The 22,841-nt window shown below is 55.2% G+C and overlaps 1 protein-coding gene across 7 annotated transcripts in view; it reads left to right on the forward strand.

Moving 5' to 3' along the window:
* Nucleotides 1-22,205, forward strand: part of UXS1 (UDP-glucuronate decarboxylase 1) — a 79,723-nt gene extending 57,518 nt beyond the window's left edge. For all 7 annotated transcript variants that reach the window (XM_059942364.1, XM_059942366.1, XM_059942363.1 and 4 more), the window contains 9 exons: nucleotides 610-714; nucleotides 3,485-3,544; nucleotides 6,335-6,456; nucleotides 12,542-12,661; nucleotides 13,099-13,142; nucleotides 16,602-16,662; nucleotides 18,697-18,754; nucleotides 20,352-20,455; nucleotides 21,377-22,205. In XM_059942364.1, the coding sequence (XP_059798347.1) occupies nucleotides 610-714; nucleotides 3,485-3,544; nucleotides 6,335-6,456; nucleotides 12,542-12,661; nucleotides 13,099-13,142; nucleotides 16,602-16,662; nucleotides 18,697-18,754; nucleotides 20,352-20,455; nucleotides 21,377-21,508 (806 nt within the window). In that variant the 3' untranslated portion in view covers nucleotides 21,509-22,205. The remainder of the gene's footprint in view (nucleotides 1-609; nucleotides 715-3,484; nucleotides 3,545-6,334; nucleotides 6,457-12,541; nucleotides 12,662-13,098; nucleotides 13,143-16,601; nucleotides 16,663-18,696; nucleotides 18,755-20,351; nucleotides 20,456-21,376) is intronic.
* Nucleotides 22,206-22,841: the final 636 nt, after the last annotated feature.

Here is a 22,841-nt window from a genome sequence, read left to right on the forward strand (position 1 = left end):
CGGCCTCTGCTGTGGGGCAGGGGTCGCCTGACCCTGGGGGAGTGAGGGTGGGTCGCAGGTGGTGACATTCCTCAGGTCGTGCGGAATCCAGACATTTCCCCGTTCGTGGCCTTAAAAACCACCCTCCGACTGTCACCTCTGGGTCTGTTGTTTATACGCAGGATAAATAAAAACAGAGCAAAAGGCTCTCTTCTCCCACACATTTGTGCCCCTTGTGTCAGCTTTGTTTTATAAGTTTAAAATGTTGTTTATTTTAATATTCATGCTTAACTCTGTCTGAAGAATCAGTCTGCCTTCCGATTTGAATGCTTTATTTGGGACAGATCTTCTCAGAAAGCAATCAGCTTGGTAATCAGACCGTTTCTGATTAGAGGAGAACAGCCCACGTCAGGGGCCAGCACGTTTTTGTTCCAGATTAATGAGACTTTCTATTTTTGTTTAAAGTTCTTCCCATCGCAAATGTAAACTAGTTTGTAGGAAGAAGGAAACGTGACAACTAGAATTTCAGCGGAAGACACACGAACACCCGTATGATACGGTCTGATTCTTAGGGGTTCAGGTGTTCAGTGTTTTCCGTGGACGTAACAGACGTGGTTTTGCCCCCCACAGTGGACCAGATCTACCACCTGGCCTCTCCAGCCTCGCCCCCCAACTACATGTACAACCCCATCAAGACGCTGAAGACCAACACCATCGGCACCCTCAACATGCTGGGTGAGTCGGCCTCCCTTATTCTGCAGCTGCTGTCGGGCTGTCTTGGTCCAGCGTCGGTCACTGACTGCTCTGTTTCAGTTTGATCTTGGTCTTCAGCCGGCGCCCCACACCCCCCGTCTCCGTCCGTGCCCTTGGTGTGACTTGATTTGCCATCAGAACTTGTCATGGGGGTCAGTAGTGACATCCCCTGGCCCCCGAGCGGCCGCCCTCCCCTCCTGCGCTTTCCGGGACTTGTGGCATGTGTGCCTCGGCGGCTCTGATCCGAGATGGGGTGGGTGGACTGAGCCCACGCGGTTTGGGTGGTGGCCCTGGGAGGATGGGGAGAGCGCCCCTCGTGGGGTGGTGGAAGCTGAGCTCTTGGCCCTGGACTGACCGCAGGACTCGCCCTGGAAGCGGGAGGTGAGAGCAAGAGCACCGTCCCAGGTGGCCGCACGTGTGAATCCACGGACAGCTGGCCTGAGACCCGGAGTCTGGGCCGTGTGCACGTGGATGGTTGAAATCAGGCGCTTCAGTTCCCACAGGTTTAGAAAACCAGGGCTTTTGGTTAGGTGCAAAGTGGAAGAGAGGAACCACTTCGTTAAATGTCAAGTAAAAAGTGGATTTAATTATGGAACATTTAAGACAGGTTCCGTAAATGGGTTTGGGAAATAGCGCTGCATTTTAGTTTGAGCGAAGCTGGGAGACGGGCGTGAAGGGCGGTGGGGCTGGGCGCTCCGCCTCTTACACGAAGCCCTCGGGGGAGCAGGCTGTGCAGGAAGTGAAGGGTGATTCCTCTGACCCAGAGAGGGCGTCGGCCTGCGGACGGAACAGAGCCCGACCCTGCTCACAGGCGCGCCTGGTGGAGATCCCCCGTTCTCAGCGCTGCAAGCGCCTGCCCCCTCTCTCCAGCCGCCCAGCCCCTCCTCCACACAGAGCCAGAGGCAGTGCGGGAACAGCCTCATGTGCACGGAGTTGTTCAGAAAGACGACTTGCCTCCCCCCCGTCCCGTCCACTGGGGGCGCTCAGATGAGGATTACACTCGGGCTTGGCGACCATGGGGGACGGACAGGTTCCCAGAGCAGGCGCCCTGAAGTGCCCTTAGAGCTCCGGGGGGAAGGCTCGGGCTGGGGCTGGAACCACGAGTGAAGGCAGCCTGGAGGACTGAAGCGGGTGTGGGGAAGGGTCTTCCAGGGGCGACATGGACAGAGGCTGCAGGGGGACAGTGGCCAGGCTGGAAGGAGACTCAGTGGGACTTGGTTTTCTGAGCGGGGTGCAGTGTCACTAGCTCTTCCGCACTCGGGGCGGGTGCTCTGAGCCTGGGGGGCCCTCCCTCTGTGGCGTCACCCCCTGCCGGCGCTGAGCGCGGCTGCGTCTTGGTGAAACCTCGTCCAGTTTCAGTGCAAACACCGGCCTCGCCCCAGGAGGGGGCCGCGTGGTGAGGGGTGTTCTGTGACTGTATCCCTGTCAGTATCCTGGCTGTGATGGTGTGCTGGTCTTGCACATTGTTACTGTTGGGGAAGCCGGGCGAAGGGCATCTGTCTGGATTACTTGTAACAACTGCATTTGAACCTACGCTTTTCTACACTGGAAGTTTAATTTAAAAAAAAAAAAAAAGACCTCAGGATCCTTCGTGACTCCCACCGTCCCTGTGCAGCAGTGGGTCTGGCGGGGTCCACCTGGCCGGCGTCTGTGGGGTGGGAACATGGGAGGTGGGCCTGCAGTGCCGTGAGCTTATAGATTCCACTTCAGCTGCAGCCCGTTTGCCGTTGTCTTCCTCGAGCTCGTCGTGGCGTCTGCACCTTCACCAGCGCTGGTCTCTGTTCTTGCAGTCATCCTCAGGGCTCCGCCAGATGCTCCTACACACTCACGCTGGGACCCTTCTGTCTCGCCCCCCGACACCCCCGGGATGCCCGCAGCTGGCGTGCGCCCTGAGCCTCTCCCTCCGGTGCACCTGACGGCCCGAGTTGGCCCTCTGCCCTGAGCAGCGCCCGGCGAGTGGCACGGCCGGCCCTTCATCCCGTGGCGTCTGTGCACAGAGGCTCCGTGGGGGAGTCGTTTGGGAAGCAGGGGGTTGAGTGCAGGCGGTGGGTTTCCCTGGGGCAGGGCCTGCTGTGTTGGGACTGTGGGAGCATCTGGAGGACTTACCTGGGCACTGCAGGTGACGATGCTCTAGTCCGTTCTGCATGGAGTGGGGCGAACCCGGGAAGGGTTCAGAGCAGCACGAGGATGTGGCCAGTTGCTCTGGAGAAGATGCTCTGGAAGCCGGACCTCAAAGGAGGGAGGGTGCGGGGCGGAGGTGCCCGGACAGGAGACGGGCTCGGGGGCAGTGGGAGACGCCTGGGGCGTGTGGGGAGCGGGGGCAGGCGGCCGACCATTGAGGGGGACAGTGGGGGGGGGCTAAGGCTCGAGGGGCCTTGCGTTCTCCCTGCGGGGGTGGGGGGGAGTTACCTGATGAAATACCGGGTGGTACGTTCGGGCCAAGGAATCTTTATGAAACTACTCAAGTCGTGACTTACAACAAACCCACAGACTCTGCATTTGGCCCTGCTTTCAGTCACAAGTGTCCAGCTAAATACTGTGCTTCTGGAGGTTCATTCGTGCTTCCTTTCCTTACTATTTTAATTTTGGTTCCAAAGTAGATGCAATAAGAGTGGGTAACGGAAGATGCATGGATGATCAGATACAGTTAATACTAAAAAATTGCTTAAATTGGCTACGGAAATGAGCGTGTGCACGCGTGTTTTCCTTGTTCCCTGAAGGTGACGGTGTCCTGGTGTGTGTCTCTCTGCAGGGCTGGCAAAGCGAGTCGGAGCCCGTCTGCTCCTGGCCTCCACCTCGGAGGTGTACGGAGGTGAGTGGGTGTCGCTCCGGCCCCCTGGACGGTTGCATCCCATCTCAGGCGGAGAAGGGACCAGTGAGTCTGCACTCCATTTCCGGGAAGGCCCGGCTGGCTCTTGCTCTCCAGCAGGTGGCAGCAAGGGGCTCCCTCCTCCGGCTGGGGCGAGCCTTTCTCTCCTGCTGAACGACCACGCCCTGAGGACGGTGTCGTGTCACTTTGCCCGCGAGCACCCACCACTTACCGATCCACAAGAGTGTCTTTGCGCCACAGGTGCCCCAGAAGTCAGGTCCCTGGGGACTTCGCCAGTTTAGCGGGAGCATTTGCTCCAGTGAGAGCAGGGTCCGCCCAGCCCACCGGGAGCTCAGGGGTCGGCTTTAGAGCCTGCTCGGTGGGGAGACGTGCGCTGGTTGCCTCACCTGTAGGAGGATGGGTTCTGGAAGAGTCTTAAGTAGGTGGAGCCAGAAAACCCAGGCGCCTGCTTTGCCCTCCACAGGCCTTGAGGAAGTGAGCGTCCGGAGAGGGCTGAGGGCCACCTGTCCTCTCATGGGGCTTCCTGCTCGGCCCCGCCAGCTGGGCGCAGGGTTCTGGAGAACTGCTTAGTTGACGCAGCAGAAGCCACGTGCTAATGCGATGCAATTTTCTCCTTGCATTACTGTCGCGGAAAGGAAGTGAGAAGGCAACATGGGAAGAGATGACTTTTTAAAAGATAATAATAATAAGGGAACCAGATGGAAAAACCCATAGAGGCAGCAATTCTACTGACGCAGTTCTGCTCTTTGCCACCCCAGTGGGAAGGCAAAGCACCCACCGCCCCCGGCTCTGGGAGTGGGGCAGGCAGGGGGACCTTTCTTCCCCGTCCCCGTGCTCCCCGCTTCCAGCCTCTGCAGAGGCCCATCAGGTACCCGAGTGGCACCGGGTGGCCCATCGCGTCACGTGTCCCAGCAGCATTGGTGCCGACGCCGTCGGGGCTGCGTCCTTGTCACCGTCTCAGAGTGCTGACGGCACCCGTCCAGGCCCCTGATGTCTTTCCCCCGCCCCCCCCCCCCCCCCTCAGCTTTGCATCTCTGACGGCAGCTCGCGGTCTTCAGGGCTTGTGAGTGACGTCAGGGAAACTCACGGAGGCCCCCCTGCCCCGGTCTGCAGGCACCCGCCTCCTGTGGGTTCCGTGCCTGGTCTGCCAGCCTCCCCGATGCTGAACAGGGGACACAGAGTCCAGACGAGGTGTCCCTCTGCACCCTCGCTTCTGTCGTAGCAAGGTGGTTTTGTGTGTCCTGAGCCTCGGGCTTGTCCGCCTGGACGGTACCAGTCGAGGGGCGGTGCCTGTGCCCACTCTTCTCTTTCTGGTCCTTTGCCACGTTCAGGGTCTCTCTCTGGGAGTCCAGCTTGCCCAGCCCTCGGCAGAAATCCCTGAAGAGGTCTCGCGTCATCAGCACATCCACGTGAAGTCCCGTCGCTGGTTTTCTTCTCTCAGGGCCTGTTTGCCTCTGAGCTGTTCTCCTCAGGGAACTTTAAGCACAGCAGCAACTGTAGAGGTCTGGGTCCCGTCCTGTCCCGGCTCACGTCCCGTCATGCCCACGAGCTTCAGCTCCGACATAAGCAGAAAGGAATTGTGAACCTTATTCAGGTTTCTTGGCAAAGATTTATGCATTTTATAGCATAGTTGTGTAAAATTCCTGCTGTACCGGATAAATCAGGTATTAATTGATTCCAAAAATGCACTTGTGTTAAAAAGAATTTGTGACTAGGGACTTCCCTGGTGGCGCAGTGGTTAGGAATCCGCCTGCCAGTGCAGGGGACGTCGGTTCGAGCCCTGGTCCGGGAAGATCCCACATGCCACGGAGCAACTAAGCCCGTGCGCCACAACTACTGAGCCTGCGCTCTAGAGCCCGTGAGCCACAACTGCTGAGCTCACGTGCCACAACTGCTGAGCTCACGTGCCACAACTACTGAAGCCCACGCGCCTAGAGTCCGTGCTCTGCAACAAGAGAAGCCACCACGATGAGAAGCCCGTGCACCGCAACGAAGAGTAACCCCCGCTTGCCGCAACCAGAGAAAGCCCATACGCAGCAACGAAGACCCAACGCAGCCAAAAATAAAGAAAAAAAAAGTCAAGATAATATTTTTAAAAATAATAATTTGTGACTAGGTTTCTTTACATAGTCCACTCCTCTGGTACATCTTAAAGTGTGATTGATTTACACACCAAAAAAACAGGCGTTGGGAAGTACACAATGCGTGCTGGGGAAAGAGCTCTTTGCATTGCATGCTTGTGCTTAGAGGACCAGGGCCGACCAGGTCCTCAGGTGTGTCACTGAGGCTGTCAGGTAGTTCTGGTGACAGCACAGGTGAAAGCCATTGTGTTCCAGAGAGAGGCTCTTAAAATATTTTCAGTAAGTCCATGCTTTATAAAATTCTATATTTTATAAATGTGAAATTGGACCCTATGTCTTTTCACATAGATGTTTAATTTAGTCTGTATAGTAATCTAGAAGTTAAGAACAGTTTACGGGAGTGGGGAGACTTAAAATTGAGAGACTTTGCTCTTTGAATTAATTTTTTTCCTGTAAAAACTGTCATCACTGATACGAGCGGTCAGAATAGCGCATCCCTCTGGACTCGTTAGAGGTGGACCGAGGGGTGCTGAAGGTGCTCCTCTGGTAGGTGTCTCTCCAGGTGAGATGTTCACCTTGGTCTTTCCCAAGCTCCCTTTTGCACTGTCAGTATCCATTGTTCGTAGCGGCTATGAACGGGAACAAAGGGAGACTCTGAAAGCACTTCTTTATTGTTTCCCCGCCCCCGCAGACCCTGAAGTCCACCCTCAAACCGAGGATTACTGGGGCCACGTGAATCCCATCGGACCCCGAGCCTGCTACGACGAAGGCAAGCGCGTCGCCGAGACCATGTGCTATGCCTACATGAAGCAGGTATCCAACGCGGCTCTGGGGCTGGCGGTGTACACACAGCTTTGTAGACCAGGACTGTGCTGGAATAAAGCACCGTGACTGACCCTGCCCGGGGGTGGGTGTTTCCCCAGTTTCCCACTGTCATAAATCAGTGGTGCCATCAGCAGCTTTCCCCATGTGTCTCCTTTTTTGAAAAATGATTTCCAGGCATGAAGCCTTAGGTTTGGAACACCCTCGATTCGAGTGACTGGGGTCAGCCTTATTCCTCATCACCCACCAGCAGTTAATGAGAGCCTCTGTTTTCCCAAAGCCTCCCAATCGGTGGAATTTTTTTTTTTTTTTTTTTACTTTTCTTTTTACCTTTCTTTCTGTTTTCTAATGGGTGTAATTCATTCTGGCTTTAATATGGGTCTCTTCAGGGATGGTTATTTATACTTACTCTGATTCCCTGCTTCCTTAATCATGGCCGTGCTGGGGCTTGCCTGTGGATCTTTCCAAGTTCCAGATTTGCTCACCTCCACGCTGGAGCAGGTAGAGCCTACAGCCGAGAGGCGGGGGTCTGGGTTCCCACCTGGATCCCCACTGTCTACTCCGGAGACGTGACCCATTGGTCACAGGGCCCTGTCCTGCCTGCCTGAGGGCTGTGCAGGGGCCGATCAGACGTCCAGATGGGGCCCAGCTAGGCCATCCATTGTGCTTGACCAGCTCTGGGACCCTCACAGACATGCCCTTGGAGGGACGTGTAGGTGAATAACCGTGGACGGGGGTGGTTCCAGGACAGGCTGCTGACAGAGGCGTGGTGGCCACACTCCGGGACTCAGAGACGAGCAAGTGTCCATCCTGGAGAAGCCTTCTCAGGCCAAGGGTTCCTCCTGCCGGCCCACTCGGAGGTCAGCTGGCCACGGGCTTTGTGTGATGGGGGACCCTGCCTGGGTACCCGGTGCTGAGAGCTCACGGCTGGGCTGGGGGCACTGCGCGCCTTGTTTGTTTTTTGGAGGGCAGGTGGCAGAGACTTTTTTCTCTTATATTTTTAATGAAATACCAATATTGACGACCCACAAAATAATCTTGTGCTGAGGTAGGTATTGTTATTTAGGTTTTTCTGCCTTATTTCTTGGCCAGGAGCAGAACTGATTGTTTTCTAAGCCACTTTGGGCAGTTGGCTTGTAGTATCCATTTATTTTAATCAGTTTTAGAAAAGACAAACTATATCATTTTGGAGCCCAGAATATCTTGACCCAAAAGTTTAATAAGATGGTCTCCCAGGTACACAGAACAACCTCTGTGTATGTTGGTGCCTAAGAAAACTAACTCGAGTGTGTGAGGGGACATAAATCAATAGGGTTCTCGGCTGTTTCGCTTTCAGTCTGTGGGTGTGTTTCATAGTGAGTTTTTGTGTAGGTAAAGCTGGTGGGCAAGTAGGACATTTTCATTGAACTTTTAGTTCTTGTTAAATGATGAGTAGTGTAACTTAATAATGTAAGTATTCATGTTACCTTAAGGTATGAGCTCATGATACCTATGGTGTTTAGTAACAGCGTAGCCAACATTTACTGAGCACTGACTGGATGCCAGGACCCGGGGTGTGGGTTCCACTGCACACGTGCTGACCCGGGATCTGTAAGCGCCGTCCAGCTCGTGAGCGCAGGATCACAGCTCCCTCCACACCCGGGGACTGTCAGCGTTTGCATTTCTGCTCGCACAGGTGGTGCTCCCCGTAAGGTATCCTCTAGGAGCCCCGTGTGCGGCCGGCCGGCGGTGGCCGGCGGGAGGGTGTCGCCCGCTGCAGAACGCCTCTGCTGCAGGGGCCCCAGCAGATGATGTCACCTGTGTGCAGAAGTCACCTGGTGGTTAGGGTGACAGTGGGCTTCTCACTGAGGACAGTGCACAGACTGCTCCCCGTCACGGTGTCAGGGCCGAGGGTTGCTTTCGGACGCGGGCTCAGCACCTTTTGTGAAGCTCGGCTCTAGGCCAGCAGCACCGTGTGACCTGTGGGTTCTGCTCGGCACACCTGCCCCAGGACTCCCGTCTGCCCAGGGCAGCAGTGCCGTCCGGGCATCTGGAAATGCACCGTGGAAGGCCTGCCCCTGTGGCCTTGGAGGCAGGTGTGGGTCCCGCTCTCCCCACAGTCCCAACCCCACTCCTGCTGGCTGGCCCTTAGGTCCAGGAGTGACCGTGTCTCTGGCCCTGTGGCTGGCGGAGTCCTCTCTGGTTCCGGTGGCTGCAAGGCCAACAGGCTGATGCAGGACAGCAGGGCTGGGCGCCTGGGCCTGGGTGGAGGTCCCTGTGGTCTCGCCCGCTTCCGAGTGGCCTTGAAGAAGGCCCAGCGTGAGCTTCACACCTCGCATGCCTTGTTATTCATGTTGCACGTACTGTGTCCCCTTCTAGGGGGAGCTGTGGGCCCAAGACTGTGACCACAGCTGGGGCTAAGCCGTGCCCCTGCACTCGCTGTCCCTCGTTTGTCCGAGTCGTGCTGAGGGGGGGAACCGTGGGCATCTTCTCTCTCTGTCCACAGGGCCAGACACCACACAGCTGAGGGGTGTTGGGATTCTCGTACTGCAGGTTGCTTTGCCAGGATAGGAAATAAGAAAACACAGATAAGCAAGAAGGAAAAAATACTACCACCCGCGGTCCCATTCAGAGATAAACGGAAGGGAAAAATAGGGCAATTCTTTCACTTGGGATTTTATATTAGCTGCGGCAGGGGGTGAGTCAGAGTCCCTCCTGCCACACTGGGCTGGCCCCTGTGGGCACAGCCCAGTTTGGGGCAGATCAGACCATCTTTGGAGTTCAAACAGCAGAGCGACTGATTTTCAGTATTCCAGCTCTCCTGCTTCAAAACTTTGGGTGTTAGTTTTTGCTATCTGGAGGCAAATGAAAAAATAATGGCCAGTAAAATGATGAACCATGTGGAATAGAATGCCTTTGGCCTATTTTTAGTTAATTATTTTAATAATTAAAAATTTTTTTAATACATAAAGGCATGTTCCCTCTTAAGTATAAATCATCATTTTATTGAAAAGACCACATATGGTATGTGGATGTATCTTTCTCTGACTAAATTTAATATATAAGGATTGAGAATATAAACAAGATAAATCCAGGGATGAATACACATTTTATAAAAGATTTTAAAGGATTCTCTTCTGGGTTTGTTGTAGTGAATTAAATATCCTAAAATGTTTTCAAAGTAGAATTTGATTTCCCAGAAAAATCTATCGCAGGTACATTTCAGGGCACGTTTCTTACATAAAGAGGGGCTCCCTTGAGTCTTCCTCCAGGGGATGGGTTGAGCTGCCAGTTGGGATCAAAGGGCATCGCATCTTTCAAGAACACTTTGAACTTGTCAGAGAAGTTACATTGGGCTCGTCCGTGCCCTTGGACGTGCTGGTTTCATAAACGTGCGGACTTGTCCAGAAGGCTGCAGTCAGCGCTTGTGTGCTTTGGAGCTCGTGGCCCCGCCTGCGTCTGACCCTCAGGGGTCTAAGCCCGACCTACGGGGCTGGGTCTGCGAAACAGGCCGCCATTCCTAAAACCACAGACCGCAGAGCAGAAAGAAAGGAAACTCAGAAACCCTCTCGTCCAGGGCCTTGAGGGTATGGTTTTGTTTTATTTTCTGGCATCAGAATACTTAAAATTAAATGCCTGGTATGCGTATTATACTTTAGTTAACAAAAGTGTTCAGCAACCAGCTAGAAGACGTCAAATGTCCAGTGAGCGGGGTTCACCCCAAGGGGCTAATTAAGCCCATGGCCTGGAACCCCCAGTGCAGGCCTGTTTCTGGTGCCCACTCCCCGCTGGCCGTGGCCTGGGCCTAGTGACCGCTCTGGCCTGAATGTTAAGGGTCTGGCGGGACCGTTGAGGGCAATTGCCAGGCAGGCATCCCGCTGTCCCCAAACCTGTGTGGCCTCCCTCTGCCACCACCCAGCGTGAACGGGAACTCTTCTGCACCTTCGGGCATCTTGCTCAGCAGCTGAGCTCTGCCTTCTGTAATGGCCTCGGTCTCGTCCCCAGGCGGGGAGCAGACCCCACGAAGCTATGTTTATGAGAGGCCGGGGGGAATCGTGTGGTTCAGCCTTCGGGGCTGAACCCCCCGTGACCCCCTTACTTTAGGGATGGCATGTCCTTCTCCTGGGGGCCTGCCGTCTCTGGGGGCTTCCGCTCTCTGTGTGTCCTGCTCCCTGCAGGCGAACGTGTCCTGGGCGCCTCCCTCAGGGCAGACCTGGCACAGCGGAGAGGGTGTGAACGAGCGTGAGAGCCGGGGCTCCTGGGAAGCCCGTGTCAGCCGCACCTGATAGTCGGGAGGAGCTGCCTGTCCCCTGAGGTCCCGGACCCAGGTGGACAGGTCACAAGAGGCAGGTCCCTCTGCGCTGCAGCTCATGTGTGCAGAGCCCAACGCTCCTGGGGGAGGGGGGCGGGGAGCAAAGCACAGCCCCCCAGGCGCCCTGCCGGCACGCGGCCTGACCGCTGTGAATGTGCTGAGCTTTTCCTCTCTCCTTGGAATAAAGCCACCTTCACTCACTTCGGATTTTGTCGTCTTAACAAGTGACTGCAGGTGGATACTTGGGAGCTGTTTTCTAGTGAGAGCAGCGTCTCTGCTCCTCCCTACGCCACCCCCCGTGTTTGACATGCTCCCTGGTCAGTTCAGAGGAGAACAGGGTTGGTTTATTCCTGGACCTGGAATTACAGCTCACATCGTAGTCCTAGGAGTCTGAATGCCCATGGGAAGGCTTGACGGTGTATTGCTGGGGCTTAGCAGAGATGTGGCAGCTCCGGTTTCTGAAAGCTACCTGGGCTGGGTCCACGCCTGCCAGCCACTGCACGTCGGCACACGTGGAGACCTGGATGAGACCACTGCGGGCGGAGGTGGCTGGCAGCTCCAGCCACTGGGAGGCCTGGTGGGGCCCTAGGGATGCCGCAGCCCATGGCCGTTCACTCGCCGTACTTCTGGTGGAGAAATTCTGTGCTAACTCAGCCCCATCAGCCACGGGTCCCTCAGGTCCCAGCCTGTACCGGCTCTGATACATAGAGTCAGGAAAGAACTGTGTCGACCAGCAGGACCCCGGCAGCAGCTAAGCTGTCATCACTGGGCCTGTGCTGAGGCTGACTTGTACACGAGCCCCGCCCTCTCCCGCTTCCCCGGCGAGGAGAGACAGACAGCGCGGCCTGGCCACTGAGCCCTGGGGCTCAAGCCCACCCCACCAGCCCTCTGACACCCGGAAATGCACATCTGTTGTCTGATGGGTGATGGATTGCTGTAAGAGTCCGCTGAGTCAGAGTGTGATAGAAACATTTAACTTTTTATCACTGACGAAGTAGTCTGTGAAATTGATAATTAAACGAGATAGTTCGCAGAAGGCTTTTGGGGTTTAAAAAAATATACTTTCCTTGATTACATGTTTGAAAATATGCTTTCCCCAATTACAAAAGTAAGAGATGTTTATCGTAATAAAAATAGAAACATTAAAAGTACAAGCGGGAAAGTCTGTGAAGGTCTGGAACACCCGTTTTTGTAAACAATGTACGTTGGCATCTTCCCAGGCTGTTTAGCTATATATAGCCTGTATCAGGTGCCAGATTGTCTTTGGTTTTTCACTGAACGGATGAGTTTTCCAGCAGAACAGATTGGGGATGTAGTAGGTACAATGAAGCCCTTTCGGAACGCTCACCTGCCCCTCCTTTCCCAGGACAAAGTGCTCTCTTGTTTTTCTTCAGATCAGCTATTAAACATTCACGAACATTTAAATCTCTGTTGAGTGATAAAGTCATACAGAATATTACGTGAAAGAGATGATGAAAGAGATGCATAGCCTGGTCCTAGTTAAGAAAGTAGATATTTATTTACTGGGGAAGAAATGTATACCCATCATTTACCCCTTGCACTGCTTTAGCTGTCTCTCAGGTTTCTGCAGCACGTTTCATGCCGGGGGCCTCAAGGTGGTGGGAACCGGGGCTCATGTGAGTTTGGTGTAACTCGCAGCCTCCAGATTTGATTACAGGGAACACAGCATCTCATCTGGACGGAAAAGCGCCTGTGTCTGGAAGGAAGAGCAGAGGTATCTGTGGGGCGCCGGGGCCGCAGGGCTCACCCTCTTCTGTGTTGCAGGAAGGCGTGGAGGTGCGCGTGGCCAGGATCTTCAACACCTTCGGACCCCGAATGCACATGAACGACGGCCGGGTGGTCAGCAACTTCATCCTGCAGGCGCTGCAGGGGGAGCCGCTCACGGTGGGTGGCGGGCGGGCGCGGGGGGAGTGCGTCCGATCGGGTGTGTGGGGCGGGTGCCTGCCCTGAAGTCAGGAGTCCCCGCTGCCCTTGGAGGGAGAGAGGGAGGGGGCGGTGCGTGGAGGGAACACACGGGAGCCGTGACCCTGGACGGGGCTCAGGTCACCCTGCTCCCTGAGCTGCAGACACCCTGGTGCCTCGGGCTCAGGGCCTGCCTGCAAAGGCCTCTCCCGCCGTGCTCTTGGCCCATGACTGTGCCCAGGGGCGTCTCTGTCCACAGGGTGCCTCAGGGTGCCCCTGGGTGAGGCCCCGGGCCTGGTGGAGGGCCTGGCACGGCCGGACCCTGGGGTTGTCAGGGCTGAGGTCAGGCTACGCCCCTGGTGGTTGAAGGCTCCCGTGTAGTCCGCGGTTCCGGGACCCTCAGTGTGGTCTCCCCCCAGGTGTACGGATCCGGGTTGCAGACAAGGGCCTTCCAGTACGTCAGGTAAGACCCCCAGGCGGGCGAGGACCGTCCAGTCACGTCTGGGTCACTTGCTCGTTGTGCTGTGTTCATTCCGGTGAAGCAGCTGGGTTGACGTTAGTTCTGCCCTTCCTGTGGGCGGCCCCCCCCCACCCCCCGCTCCCGGTTCTCTGCCAATAGAGGTCGGATGTGCTGGTCTCCTGCTGCCACCTAGTGTCTTGTCGGCCAACCTGCCAGCCCCGAGGGTCACCCAGGGCTTCCAGTTCAGGCCAGTGAGGTGATGGCCTCAGGCATCCAGCATACCTGCAGATGCCGAAATCAGACCCTTTAGACGTGCCTTCTGGGGTGGACGAGGTCGTCATCATTAAGAAGGTCAAGAGGCCTAATGTTGATAAATTTTGTGCCCAAACTAAATGCAGATAAAAATATTTTAAGAACTTTGTTGAACAGTCTCACTCGGTCATATTTACTGTTTTCTTGGTAGTGCTCCTCAATCTAGTTTTTTGTCGGCCAGTTCGGTTGGTGGCAAGTTTTAAAGTGCGGTTTGGGTTCTGAGAGAAGAGTTATTGTATGAGCAGTTAACATCTACCGAAATATTTTCCCACGTGGCACAGTGATAGTGAATTCTGCACAGGTTTGCGGTGTCCTCAGTCATTGGAAAATCTAGCTGTATGTTTTGGGACCGTATACTTGCACTTTTCAGTACAAATACCCTGGACTGCCTGTCCATCAGAAAATGCTGTCCCTGGTGCCTGCGGCCACCCCAGGGATGCTGTCAGGCGAAGTGGTGGCAGGTCTTGGGGGGCTCCCACCCCACCTCGGCCCGAGCAACCACACGATTTTTGCCTGGTTTAAAAGAAGAAAAAAAAAACACAACCACTGTAGATTTTTTTTTTTCCCTGCAAGTGTTTGTGAATTTTCACATTTAGTCCAAAAGAAAGCTGAGTAAGTGTCTTATAATGAACAGTGGTTTTTCTCTCCCCATCAGTTAGTATCTTGCCCAGCAGGGCAAAAGCCTGGGACCATCACGTCACTGGCCCACTTTGTTGCCCAAATAGTCTAAGAAGGGATTCAGCCAGGAGCTAGCTGGCCTGTTCTCATGTCAGAGCACTTAACCCGGGAGCCGTGCGCTGCAAGGAAGTGATGGCGGCCCGTGTCTGTGTGGGGACCGTGCTCCTGGGATCCTGCGCTCGGGTACCGTCTCCTCATCGTGACACGTGTCCAGCCCGCCTGCCCTCCCCCGGCCCCCGTCTGCGCACTTTCTCGAGGTGGGGGGGTCTTGACGTCTCAGTCACGTTGAATCTCCTCCAACAGCCTCATCAAGGCCCCCAGACTCCTCCAGCCGTACCACCTCGTGGAGTATTCCAGAGACTGTGCAGTGAAAGGGGCATCAGTTACAACCCGTTCTTGCTATTTCAAAGGCGTCAGATAGAAAATTCATTTCAAGTAGCCTCTCAGGTGCTTGTTTTTGCTGCTGGTTGAAACCTTTTAAGCATCGAGTGACGCACGAGCTGCACTCCATCCCCGACAGGACGTGCCTCGCTGGCCGGCCTGTGCGGTCCACGCGCCCCGTCACCGACCCAGACACCAGGGTGCGCCCTGGAAGGGACCTCAGTGGTGTCACTAAAAGTGGTGTTGGGGGCCCTTCGGGCAAACCCTTTCTTCGTGAGGCCATGCCGTCTGCTGGTCTCACATCTTGAGTTAGTGGGCTCTGACGTGCTGAGGTTCCCTGACTTCACCAGACTCGGGGAAGGAGCTTTCCTGGCTTTCGCTCTCCATTGTTCAAGGCTTGGCTGAGAGAGTTAACTTACCAACGCTGGGCTGTTTTAAAGAAGCTATTTTGTAGAAACTGAGGCTCTTTTACTTCACAGTTAAAAATGCACAACGTTTGGATCTGTAGTTACTGAACTAAATTACCCATTTCCAAAATCCACGGTTGCCCTGCGGCAGCGTTGCACCGTTTCTGGGTGACCGTTGCGGTGTCTGGGTGGCGTGTGCGCTGACATCCTGGCGTGACTGTGCTTGGTGCTCTCGTGGCCAGGTTACATCCTCACCCCATCACGGAGCATGCTGTGTTGTCTTAAAAAGTCACTTTGTCAAAATGACACTTTTAAAGAGCTTCAGGTTAAATTGGATGTGATCTGTGCACTTTGGGCCTTAAAAGTTGCCAGTTTTTTGCATAAAAGATGCATGCCCCTCCCCCCAGGATGATTACATAAGTGTCCGTCACCTTCCAGCTTAATATGGACCCCCCCCCATTAAAAATGTTTGTGGATGCTACCGAATGGCACATTTTAACGTCTTTTCCAAACATGCAGAGATGTGTGCTGTCAGAGGACGCGTTGGGATGTGGTCGTTAACGGCCATAGTGATGAAGGGACTTTTTGCCAGTTTCTAGAAGCGAGGAATCATCTAAAGTCAGCGGTTCTTTGCATCTGTGCTTGATCCGTGAGAGCAGAACGGACTTTAGGCGTGTTCCTGCAAAATGCCCATTGGCTGTAAGCAAAAACCCAGAAAATCATTTGTTTGCTAAATTACCCCCCCCCCCAAATTGTTTTTCAGTGAAAAGGAAAGCAAAACCTGAGGTTTCCTTTTGGAAGTTTAGCACAGTAACCTGCTCCTTGCTGGTTACGGCGGAGGAGGGGAGAGCGTTCCAGGCGGCCGCCTTTGCATCCCCGGAGCAGCGCCCTCACAGCCTCGTGAGGCACAGCTGGTGAAAGTGACCTAGTAAAAGTGCTCGTGTAGCAGCGAGGTGTCATGTGTCCGAAGTCACTTGTTTTTGACAGAACCACCCTTTAACGTTTCTGAAAATAAGAACCAAACCTTGGTAAGCGGAAGTTCGCCTCTTGACCGTCACCCTCACGGCCCGCTCGCTCGCCATCCGTCTGCAACACCCAGACGCCCCCGCCCGTCCCATCCGGGTGCTGGGGTTCCTGGGGGGAGGTGAGGGGCCAGACGTCCAGGGAGCTGGTTTCAACACTCAGGGTTGTCTGGCTTTCTCTGTGAGTTGCCAGTATGAGACTTACATACTGGAGTTCTTTCATTGCAGGAGACCTTATTTTTTAAAAAACCGTCTGCTTTTCCATATGGGCCGACTACCTGGGTTCCCGTTAAACATGGACTTTCCTCAGAAACTTGCATAAACGCCATCTTTTTTTGGGTGTGTGCCTACCTTACTTTCATTTTTTAATTGCTGAAGGGTTTCAGAAATACACAAAGCAGGGAGCTCAGCCCCATCACTGAGCTTGCGTCCTGCTCAGCCGCGTGCCGACGCCCGCCCGCGGAAGGCGGATCCCAGCCGCCACGCCATCCCAGCCGCGAACACTTGAGCGTCCTCTGCGCCCTCTTACGCGCAGGGTTTCATTCTGACGTCCAGTCCCCCACGGGGGTTTTGGTTTCCTTCCGGGAGGTGGGCGGCTCGTGCCCGGTGCTCGGCGCCTGCGGGCCCCGGCGGGCAGCTGAGCGGCCGCGCCTCTCTTCCAGCGACCTGGTGAACGGCCTCGTGGCGCTCATGAACAGCAACGTCAGCAGCCCCGTCAACCTGGTGAGTCCCTCCCCCCGCCCACTCCCTCCCCGGCAGGCCGGTTCCCGCTTCGCTCGCTCCGTCAGCACGCTCAGGGCACGTGCCAGTCTGCTGCTTGCCCAGTACTAGAGGAAGATAGACGGAATAGAACAAAACGGCAGTCCACAGAGAAGTAAGATCTGGGATAAACTAACCCCGCTCCGTCCACCGGAAGGGCCAGGTCTAGAAATTCGTGGAGCCTTTGGTGGTTGTAGGTGACATTCTGTGTGTCCTTTGTCCATCACTGAATGTGCAGTTGGTCTCGATCAGGCTTGCTTTCCGGGGCTGTAGAAGATGGAGTGGCTAGGAGAGTTTCCCTCACTGTCATGTCTGTGAGCGCCCAGACCCCCTTCGTGCCGCTTCCTCCCTCACTTCCTGCAGCCCAGACGCTCCCGGGAGGGATGGGGAGCTGGTTCCGCCTGATCTCTGATCCAGCCTCGCTCACTCTTAGTGCTGGAGGATGTGTTTCTCTGCAGAGCAGTTTGTCCTGTCCTTGGCCGGTTCTCACTGGCAGAACGTTTTTCCTTCTGTTTAGAGGTAAAACCTCGTCCTCTGTGTGCCTGCCCACGGGCCTGCCTTCTCCGTGGGGACCCCCCAGAGCTGGTCTATGCCGCTGTGATGTGACAGCTTCCCCAGGACTTCCCCAGTCTCCTCTCCAGCTCTTCCAGGGATCAGGCTGGGCTAGAGCCCTCTGACCCTTTTGGTCCCAGTCTCCTGAATGGTTTCATTCCATCCCGTTTAAAATGTGAGGTGTCCAGTGTAGACTGCCCGTCATTCTAGACGGTCCGCTTCTGCCGATGGCAGCTGACCCGAGCCCCCGTACCCCCCCTCCCCGCATTGGGGGAGCCCCGCCCCTCTCACCACCTCGGCCCCCTCCCCTCCCTGGGAGGGGCTAAGCTCACAGGTGTGGACGTGCTTGCTCATTTCTTGAAAGCACTTCACTCGCAAACCGTTCCGTGTACTTTTCTTCATGACCAGCAGTCTGAAGCACGCTCTGGAACGTTCATTTCTCCTGGGTTGGGCGGGAGTTCCTACCAACGGCGAAGGACGGGCCCTGGAGAGGTCCACTCCCTGTGGGACCTTTGACCAATTCATGGGTACCGGCGGCCGCAAGCACCCAGCCAGCGCTGTTGTCATGCATTTTCGAAGAAACAGGCAGTTAAATAGCATAAGCCGTGTCTCGTGATCCTCACTTCATCTTGAGCCTTCACCGCCCTTACCCTGTGTTTTCACTTCTCGCCCTTCCAAGTGTGCGTCTTAACCAGTGGTCGCCCCAAGCAGCCACTCCCCGCGTTAGTGTCGCGTCCTTCTTGCCCCTCGGCACAGAGCCGTGCTGGAGTGTCCGACTCCTGTAGAAACCTGTCTTGTTTAGGGGCGTGTCTGCCGGTAGCCCCGGGGTGCTCATAATTAGGCCTGAGGTCCCTTCCTGCCTCTTTTACCTTTGGTCTCAGACGAAACCAGGAGATTGGGGATGAAGAGTGTTGGGACGTACAGTTGCCAGACTTCACGGTGCTCTCTCCCGACGGGACGAGCAGGCTCGGGGAGGGGCTGGGCCGCGGCTGCTGGAAGGTAGGGCGGCAGGAAGAGGCGGAGGGGCGTTCAGAGGCCCCCAAAGTAAGCCCGCCGTAGAGCCACATCCTGGGTCTCGCACCGGCTGCCCAGGGCCCCCCCTGCGAGCGCGCTTCGCGTCCGTTGGGACTCCTGGCCAGGCTCACGCGTCTTCATTACCGAGGGGGCAAGCAGGGCGCCCCGAGTGGGAAGCAAGAGTGTCCTGGGAGAGCTAAGCTCGCAGAACCAGGCTTTCCTGCAGAGCGACACCGAGCCAACAGTACCTTTGCGTCTGGAAACCGTCCCGTACCTGGGCCAGGGGACGCAGCGCCCTGATGCGCCGCTACACGGGCGGGCGTCTGCTGACCCTGCCCAGCCCCCGGCGTCGGGGACGGCGTGCGCGTGGGGCGGGAGGGCGTGCCGTCGCCGTTGCGTTTACACCTCTAACCAGAGACCTTTCTTCCTTAGGGGAACCCGGAAGAACATACGATCCTGGAATTCGCTCAGCTAATTAAAAACCTCGTTGGTAAGTAGGACAGAGGCCTTCCTGCGTGTGAGCGGCCGCGCTTACCCTGTCGGTTAATAACGCCTCGCCTGGACGGTGGGTAATGAATACACGCTAATTGAATTGGAAGAGAAGCAGAACTTGCTCAGGAGCGCCTCACCGCTTCGTAATTCTAAGCGACGGAAAGGTGAAGGGGTGCGGGGAGGGGGCCAGCTTTGTGCGCCCTTGTGACAGAAGGCCTGTGTGGAGCAGAAATGGTACGTCTGTCCTCTGTGCTCAAGACGTGATTGTGGTCGGCAGTTCTGCCCCGGTGACCACTGTCTGGTTCCAGACGCCAGCTGGGCCGAGCACAGGGTTTCAGGGAGCAGGAGAGCGACACCGGGGCTTGTGTGACTCTGGTGGAATCTGGTGGCGAGTTTCAGGTTCCACGTGCAGTTCTGGCCAGCCTGGCTGCGGGGTGTCTCAGGCGGTGTGGACACTGGGCCAGGCCCCCGAGAGGGCGTGCTCTTAAGCCATGAGAAGTCTGTGCGTTTTCAGCCAGCCGTGGGCTGCCGGTGTCTACGGGCTGTGCCCTTGGTCACAGGGTCAGGTTCCTGGGGCTCGGGTTGGGGGTTGTCTGCTTCCCAGGGGTTGATCAAGACATCAGAGTCCAGACACAACCAGATTGGAGTGGGGTTGGCTAGACCAGGCGAGCGTGATGTGGGCCCGTCTAGACCCTACGCTTAGCAGGCTGGATTCGCTGCAGTTGTCCTTCCTGGCACTGGACAGTCGGACAGGACAGGGGATGGTCCTCCTGAGATGAAAACCACAGCATCTTCACCACCGTCAGGCACTTGTTAGAAATGCGGAGTCACACACCCTGCTCGGGTCTCCCGGATCAGAATCTGCGTTTTGCCAGACTCCTCGGGTGGTCGTGCTCACGTTGAAGTTGAGAAGCTTGTCTGAAGCCTGGGTGGATGGCTGTGTAACACATCGACCCAGACCACTGGCTTCAGACAGCAGCTGTTTTATTCGCTCCGGATTCTGTGATCAGGCCTGGCCAGTGGTCACTGGGCTGGCTTCGTTCTGTTGGTCCTAGGAAGCTGGACCGCCCGGGCTTCTGTCCTTCTGCTTGAGGTCTGTCCGGCAGGGTGGCTGGACATCTTTTGTTGGCTCAGGGTGGCTCTGGCAGGGCGTAGGTGGCAGGCCCTCGGAAGGTGTCAGCCTGGGCTGGCCGATGGTCACTCCCCGGCACTCTGCCCGTTAGACGGGCTGAAGGGAGCCTGGCTGCAGGTGAGGGGCTCCCCGCAGGGTGTGAACGCCTGGGGGTGGCTCATCGGGGCGTCAGGGTCACAGCCCCCCTGGCGGCAGCGGGCACGCGGCTGTGTTGCTGAGGGGGGTGGTGTGCGCGGGGCCTGCCCCCTCCTTCCCCTCGGGGTGGCTCAGGCCGGTGTCCTGCCCTCGGCAAGCGCCGTGTGGCCAGCGGCACAGTCCCCTGGTGGGGGCCCGAGGTGACTTGGGACACAGTACTCCATCTGCACCTGTGTACCTGGCTGGCGGGCCTTTGGTGTGTGTGGTGAGTCGCGTCCCAGTGGTTCCTGATTCTCTTCTGACATTTTTTTTTTTTTCAATACTACAGGCAGTGGGAGTGAAATTCAGTTTCTCTCCGAAGCCCAGGATGACCCCCAGAAAAGGAAACCAGACATCAAGAAAGCGAAGCTGATGCTGGGGTGGGAGCCCGTGGTAAGTGGTGGTTGGGGGGGGGGGTCCCACTGCCCTGTGGAGAAGGCCTCCCACCCCCGCGCCGTGTCTGTTCCTTGGGGGTGCTGCTGTGTGGGGCGGCCTGGGGGCTTGGGGGTCGGGGTGGCCCCAGCAGTGTCTTCTCCAGGCCCACACGGGGCTTGTAGCCTGTGCCCCTCGTCCTCTGTTACGGGGAATGGCTTGGCCCCAGGTAGCCCTGCTTGGCCTCCGTCCACTCAGCCAGGGTGTCATGGACGTGCAGGGCTGGCCATGATGCCCGCGACGTGGGCGAGCTCATCCACCCCGGTTCCCATGCAGGCGGAGCCGGGTGGGAGTGTGAGGGGCTGGAGGGGGGAGACCACGGGCCTCCCCACCTTTCTGTTACGCTTAGAGTCCATCAGCCTGGTGGGTGTGGCCTCGCCAGGCCCGGGATGCCTGTCCCCCAGGCTGACGGTCCCCGGGGCTGGGCGTGGCTGCTGCATTCCTTTCTTTCAGGTCTCAGTTGAGAGGTCATGTCCGCAGAGAGGACATGGGCAGCTGATTCGGTTTCTGTTTCCTGTTTGCTGCAGGGCAGCTCTAAACTATGAGGCTTCCCAGGTCATGGGTCCCTTGTAGGTCCCCAGGGGTGAAAGTACAGAGAGTAAGTAAGTGTCACCCAGAGAATCAGGCATGTGGATTGGATACGGATGCTTCCAAGCCTCTTCCTCCGCGGAGACTTCTGAGAGAAGGGCGCACGTGGGCATTATTCTAAGGGTGCCTTTTGTGACTGATTCAAACTGGAACAGACTCCCAACCGGCAGGAGGAAGTGTGGGTCTCTGGGGCTGCAGCTCGTTCAAGTGCAGTCTGTCAGGGTGCACAGCACAGGCGCAGACAGCCTCGGGGGACCCGGCCGCGCCCCTCATTCTTGCTCTCTCTTTAAATAGGTCCCGCTGGAGGAAGGGTTAAACAAAGCAATTCACTACTTCCGGAAAGAACTCGAGTACCAGGCGAATAATCAGTACATCCCCAAACCAAAGCCCGCAAGAATAAAAAAAGGACGGACGCGCCATAACTGAAAACCTTGCCTTTTGGGACGGGAGATGCCCTGTTTCACACTTGACGAGATGTGTTTTTCTTTTTTTTAAAAGAAAGACTTAAACAGGTATCATGAAGAACAAACTGGAATTCATTCTGAAGCTTGCTTTAAGAAATGGATGTGCCTAAAAACTCCCCTAAAAAAACTGCAGATTTTGCCTTGCACTTTTTAAATCTGTCTTTTTATGTAAAATAGCATTGCTGCATCTCTGCGTATTTTCAAATTTTTTACCTTGCCGTGAGAGCCTATGTCGTGACTGTCATCGACAGTTTTATTTACTGGTTTCTTTGTGAAGCTGAAAAGGAACATTAAATGGGGTGATTAAATGCTGATTTATTTATAAAGTGGGTACTTATAAATGAGACGTTATACTATGCACAGAGGAGAAAAAGCAGACCAGCAGTATTGTCAGGTAGGTGGGTGGCGTACCGCATTAATTCTCGGGCAGATAAAAAAATTCTGTTTGAGAGCTTTATGTTTCTTCTAATTCAGAATTTTTCCAACGTCTAGTTTTTAGTTGCAGACTTGACTTTGAAATGTTTCTGTTGGTTATCACAATCCAGGATATTTGAAATCAATCACTACTGTGTTGTGCTGCATATGGTGGGGGTGGGGAGTTAACATATTCTTGGTTAACAGTGGTTAAATATGCTATTTTAATAAAATATTGAAACTCACTCTCAGTTTTAAAGGTTGGCTTTCTGCTTTGCATTGTGCATCATCAGATGGCTAAGAAAAATATTGGAGAATTTAATTTTAAAGAAAATTCTGTAACTATCCAGGTTGGTATAATATGTAACTTGATGATGAGTGGACAGTGGAAACATTTCTGTGCTGCTGGGGCTGAATCTGTGCAAACGGTGTTCACTGCAGTGTGGAGAGATTTTCAGGTCTCACCCAGGGTTAGAATCATTGTGTGTCCTTCCCTGGAAGCATGGAGCAGATGGAGAAAAGGAAATGTCATTAGTGGCCTGTGGAGTAGAAACTGAGAGCTTTCATTTCATTTTCACTAAGAAGAATTCTTCCAAGATTTAGTGGTAGGGCTTACTGGTAGGGTTTTTTAATTCCTTTTATAACAAATGGAAGAACACATAGAAAGTTAGTTAAAGCTACACATTTTCGAGTCAGTTGGCTCCATGTGGTAGTGACAAATGCTGCAAGGACACCAAGGGGATAAAAGCATCAAGCAGGGGCACTGCGCTCATCTCCATACTAACCAGGGTAAACTAGGCTTGCCTGTCTGTCCTTCTAAATCTCCTAAGGATATCTGTTTTTTTAATTGGGCATGTTTTTCCAATCAGTCAGAATCTCTG

This window comes from Balaenoptera ricei, chromosome 13, assembly GCF_028023285.1.
Source record: "Balaenoptera ricei isolate mBalRic1 chromosome 13, mBalRic1.hap2, whole genome shotgun sequence".
NCBI classification, from domain to species: domain Eukaryota; kingdom Metazoa; phylum Chordata; class Mammalia; order Artiodactyla; family Balaenopteridae; genus Balaenoptera; species Balaenoptera ricei.